We start from the raw sequence: 5,501 nt of genomic DNA, 5'->3' as shown, positions 1-5,501 counted from the left end.
AATGCCTACTGCCATCAAAGTAGACGGAATCGCCACCTGGATCCATTTCGCCCACGCCAAACCAGTGGACCCGTTCTCAGACCTCATCGGACCTTCAAAGACAACCTGGACTGTTGATCAGACTAAGGACAATCCTTTGAAATTGACCCTACGCCGCCAACGGACTGAGCTGTAACTATGGTACTTACCCTTCTCTTGATTGTTCTGCAAATTCTGTCTGTAAATTCAAACTCCCCTGACTCCTATAATTTGATATGGGAAATTACTAATTTAGAGACTCATGAAGTCTACAACAAAACCCTAGGAACTGCCCCATTAAATACCTGGTGGCCAGATTTATATTTTAATTTAGAAAAAATTAGTCCATTAAAAGAAATGGAAGGAGGTAAATGGAGGCAAATGCAAAGGAGGGTATCAATAAGTAGAAATGGATTTTATGCATGTCCGGGATTTAGGACAGGGGCGATGAGGCACATATGTGGAGGGTTTGAAAACCTCTATTGCACAGCCTGGAGTTGTGTCACCTCCAATGATGGGGAATGGAAGTGGGAAGTAAAACCCCAATGTATTGAAATGTCCTATGTTCAACCATGTACCCACACCAGGTATGATGAAAACTGTAACCTTATTCGTGTGAGATTTACAGAGGAGGGAAAAAAGGACAGGCAGTGGGTCTTAGGACTCACTTGGGGACTCTATTTATATCAATATCCCCTCTTTGGGACTGCCATTCAAATAAAATTAAAAGTCTCCCCTCATGTACAACCGGTAGGGCCAAATCAGGTATTAAAAAAATTAAGAAAAAAAAGAGACGAGTCTATCCCAGAAGGTATAGACTCCCTATGGAAATTGCTAACAGCAGCGTATGAGGCCTTAAACCGATCGGACCCTGAGGCAACAAGGGCCTGCTGGCTATGTTATGATATAAAACCCCCCTTCTATGAAGCCATATTACTAGCTGCCCCTTTTTCACAGTCAGACGAAGATTCACCAGCAGCTTACAAGTGGAATCGAAAGGGCCCCAGCCTCACACTGCAAGCGGTCACTGGCAATGGGACTTGTATAGGAAAGGTCCCCTCTAGCCATATCCAGCTCTGTGCCCAGACTAGTCGCCCTATAGGTGAATCTAAATGGATGATTCCAGCTCCTGACAGCTGGTGGATTTGTTCTAAGACAGGGCTCACCCCATGTGTTAGCAGGGATGTTTTTAATTTGTCACCCGAATATTGTATCATGATATTAATATTTCCAAGGGTTATTTACCACCGAGAAAATGTTATATATGATCTGTGGACAGAAGGGACGGAAGCGAGAGAGTCAATAAGAACAAAACGGGAACCCTTTACGGCCATAACCTTGGCCACCTTATTTGGCCTCAGTGCCATAGGGGCAGGAACAGGGATCTCATCACTAGCCATTCAGCACCGAGGGTTCAATAGCCTAAGGACAGCCATTGATGAGGATATAGCCAGACTTGAGGACTCAATCTCACACCTCGAAAAATCTCTGACCTCCCTTTCTGAAGTAGTCCTACAGAACCGAAGGGGGCTAGATCTAGTCTTCCTCCAACAGGGAGGTTTATGTGCAGCCTTAAGAGAAGAATGTTGTTTTTATGCTGACCACACCGGAGTAGTCCGAGAGTCCATGGCTAAAGTTAGAGAAGGCCTGGCCAAACGGAAGCGTGAACGAGAACAACAACAAGGCTGGTTTGAGTCTTGGTTCAATCAGTCCCCATGGCTAGCCACCCTGCTTTCTGCTCTAGCGGGACCCCTTATACTCCTCCTTCTCCTCACCCTCGGGCCTTATATTATTAATAAACTAGCTGCCTTTATTAAAGACCGAGTTAACACGATCCAACTGATGGTCCTTAGGACCCAATACCAACCCGTCATTACCGAAACATTTGAGTCAGACACATAAGATCCAAGATTGGCTCTTAAGGCACCAAAGAGAGGGGGGAATGAGAGGCTAAGAGAAAAATTACCAGGTGTACTCACAACTGCAAAGAAAAGATCTTTCCCCTCCCCCGCTGTTCCCAAAACCAGCCAGGGTATGCCCGGTCGTAGTCTGACATAAAGGTGGGAACCAATCAAGCTCTGCTGAGCGTTCAAATTTAAATGTCAACCTATAACAACTCTGTAACCTCAAAAAAATCCCTAACTTGTTTGTGCCTGTCTATAAAAGAAGCTGTAAGATCCTTGCTCGGGGCCTCTTGCGTCACCGGCAACAAGTGCGCGGAGGACCGGGTTCGAACCTGCAATAAACGACCCTTGCCGTTTGGCTTTGGCTCTGGACTCTGGTGGTTTGTTTTCAGGGGGTCTCTCGAATCGGGGCATATCACTGATAATAACTAATATGAACCTTTCACTTCATTAGCTTTGATAAGGGCATTATTTCCCTACTGCATGTGAGAAACAAGACTACAGAGAAACTTGAGAATAGTAGGAAACTCTGCCCTTATCATGCACACACAAAAAAAGAGTGAATGTCTGTTTTCTTACATTCTTCTCACATTGGAAAGCATATTAATCATAAATGCACATTATGAAGAAACCCAGTCATATCTTAAAATATAATTTTGATTGGTTGTGTGTTTTGCTGAAAAAAATAGATTTGGAACATCTCTAAAAATTAATTATAAAGAAACAAAGAGGACTATGCAGAAAATGAGGCTGAAAATCAGTGCCCTCGATATGACAAGTAATACATATCCCAGAGGCAGTTTAGCATAATAAAAATACTACTGCTACTACTAGCTAGCTTTTTTATAGCACTCATTATGTACCAGATCCTGGATCTAAGTGCTTTATATTTCTCAACTAATTTTATCTTCATAATCTATTAAATCCCTATTATAGATAAGGAAACTAAGGCATAGAAAGATGGAATAATTCACCCATGGTCAAACAACTAGTAGGTAACAGAACCAGTATCCAAACTCAGAGGCAAGGAAGTTCAAGAATGTACTTGGTTTAAGTCCCACATTTGCCACTTAGTATTTGTCTGCTTACAATCATTTGAACACTTTGACCCCGAGTTTCCTTTTCAATTAAATGGGGGTTAATAATCCTAACACACAGGGGTGCCTGGGTGGCTCAGTCTGTTGAGCGTCCTACTTCGGCTCAAGTCATGATCTCACCGCTCGTGGGTTTGAGCCCCGCGTGGGGCTCTGTGTTGACAGCTTGCTCAGAGCCTGGAGCCTGCTTCAGATTCTGTCTCTTTCTCTCTCTGCCCCTCCCCCACTCGCGCTCTATTTCTCTCTGTCTCTCAAAAATAAATAAATGTAAAAAAAATTAAAAAAAAATAATCCTAACAACTTTTTATGGGTTAATAATTATAAATAATAATAATGTTGATATTTGTTGAGCATGTGACTTATGATCTTTACTCTTGTAAAAGTGGTTAAGAAACTTTTGTAGCGACTTCACTATTTACTTGTTACATGATCCTGAAAAGTATTTTTTTTTTTTAATTTCTGGATCTCAGTTTCTTTATTTGTAAAATGAGAAATACATTTCTGCATCTTCAATATAAAGATATTAATAGTTATTTAGTAGGGTAATCAGAAAGATCAAATTAGATGATGCATAAGTATTTAGCAAGATTCCTAGCATATAATAAATACTTAATAAGTGATAATAATAATAATAAATTGAAAGTTTAATTCACAAAACTTCTCAGAGTACTCTGGCTAAAACAGATGTGAATAAAGCAATCAATATTATTTTCTCATGCCAAATTGTCCCTGACTTGAAAGCTTAAAAAGAGACTAAATAGTAACTACATACTATAGGCTTTAGCATAAGAGAGAGGCCCCCCCAAAAAAGGTCATATTTGGTTTCTGTGGCTTGAAGAGCACTGCCTAGACACTTAGTAGTTGAACATCCTCAGTATTAGAGACTTCGTTGCCCAAGTTGTTCACGTTCAAATTTATTGGTCATTATAGCAACAAAGTACGCAAACCCATAGCCTGGGGACCAGGTAAGATAGTGGCACTGTAAGGCTCAATGCCCTTTGGGAAGACATTAGAAATTTGTATAGAAGTACACAAGTCTTACTCTAAGCAATATCCAATGAAAGAAAATATTTTTAAGTAGTGTAAAGCATATCAACATGAGGGATCTTATTGGACAGGATGAAAATATTCTAAAACTAATTCATGGTGATGATTGTGTCACTTGGTAAAGTTACTAAAATCATTGAATTGTATACTGGAAATGGAGAAATTTTATGATATTAAAATATACCTCAATAAAGTTTAAAAAACATATTAAAGTCAGTTGTTGGGATTAACACCTATTCTTTATGTCATGTTTAGAGAAAGGAAAACAGAACTGAAATTTATTGAACACCTAAGAGGCCAATCATTCTGTTAAGTGCTTTCTGAAGCTGTCCCATTTTATATTCACAACATGCTAAATAGTAAGCATTATTCCCTCCACTTTACAAATGAGGGAACTGAAGCATGGAGAGGTTAAGCTAGTTAGCTAAGGTCATTTAAGTAAGAAGGGGTGACAAATTGAGGTGTTTCAAAAATAGTATAATATAGTGAGAACCCCAAACCAGAGTAAATGTAAATTTTGTCTAATAAAATGTTGTCTGCAAAATCCTACTGATAATTTTACGGTAAGGTATATTTTGACATAAAGCTTCTAAGACTGCAATACATTGAATAATAATATCTGGCAATACATGATGAAGCACTAAGATGAATGCTGTGGTCTGTCATCACTAAAAATGTTTAGAGAGAGAAATCAATTTAAGTTATAATATTGGAGAAAGTTTTGTGAAGAAGAACAAAAACACACAAGAAAACATTCACCTGAAAGACACTATAAGGACAATGGTACTGGAATTAAAGTTACTATGATATGTCATAAATACCAAATTGTTACTGTGAATGTATACTGCCTGAAACTGCTACACAAAAAAATATTTTAGAAAACAAAGAGTTTGACTTTCACTTGAATGTTTCCACTTATCAGTCTGTATTCACTTTAACATAGTTGATACATTTCCTTTTGGTTATTTTTTCCTTAATAATATGTTTTTAAAAATATATCATGAAAAATTTTAAACATATAAAAGTAGAAAGCAGGGGAGGTTCCGGAAGATGGCGGCATAGGAGGACGCGGGGCTCACAGCGCGTCCTGCCGATCACTTAGATTCCACCTACACCTGCCTAAAGAACCCAGAAAACCGCCAGAGGATTAGCAGAAGGGAGTCTCCGGAGTCAAGCGCAGACCAGGGCCCACGGAAGAGGGTAGGAAGGGCGGCGAGGCGGTGCGCGCTCCCCGGACTGGCGGGAGGGAGCCGGGGCGGAGGGGCGGCTCGCCGGCCAAGCAGAGCCCCCCCGAGTCGGGCTGGCAAAAGCGGAGGGGCCGGACAGACTGTGTTCCGACAGCAAGCGCGACTTAGCGTCTGGGAGGTCAGAAGTTAACAGCTCTGCGCGGAAAGCGGGAAGGCTGGAGGACAAAGGGAGGGAGAGCTGCTGAGCCCCC

General features: G+C 40.8%; 1 protein-coding gene across 1 annotated transcript; it reads left to right on the top strand.

Annotated features, from left to right (window-relative positions):
* The first annotated feature begins 465 nt into the window (after positions 1-465).
* On the top strand, positions 466-1,920 carry LOC122235273 (retrovirus-related Env polyprotein from Fv-4 locus). The gene has a single exon (XM_042973958.1). It carries the CDS (start codon positions 466-468, stop codon positions 1,918-1,920), a length of 1,455 nt encoding a protein of 484 aa, XP_042829892.1.
* The last annotated feature ends 3,581 nt before the right edge of the window (positions 1,921-5,501 follow it).

The sequence above is a fragment of the Panthera tigris genome, chromosome X, assembly GCF_018350195.1.
Source record: "Panthera tigris isolate Pti1 chromosome X, P.tigris_Pti1_mat1.1, whole genome shotgun sequence".
Lineage (NCBI taxonomy): Eukaryota > Metazoa > Chordata > Mammalia > Carnivora > Felidae > Panthera > Panthera tigris.
This window is presented reverse-complemented; position numbering and strand designations above follow the sequence as displayed.

What these genes read in the sequence shown, in the direction of transcription:
- LOC122235273 (XM_042973958.1), top strand. Translation starts at nt 466, where the DNA reads ATGAGGCACATATGTGGAGGGTTTGAAAACCTCTATTGCACAGCCTGG.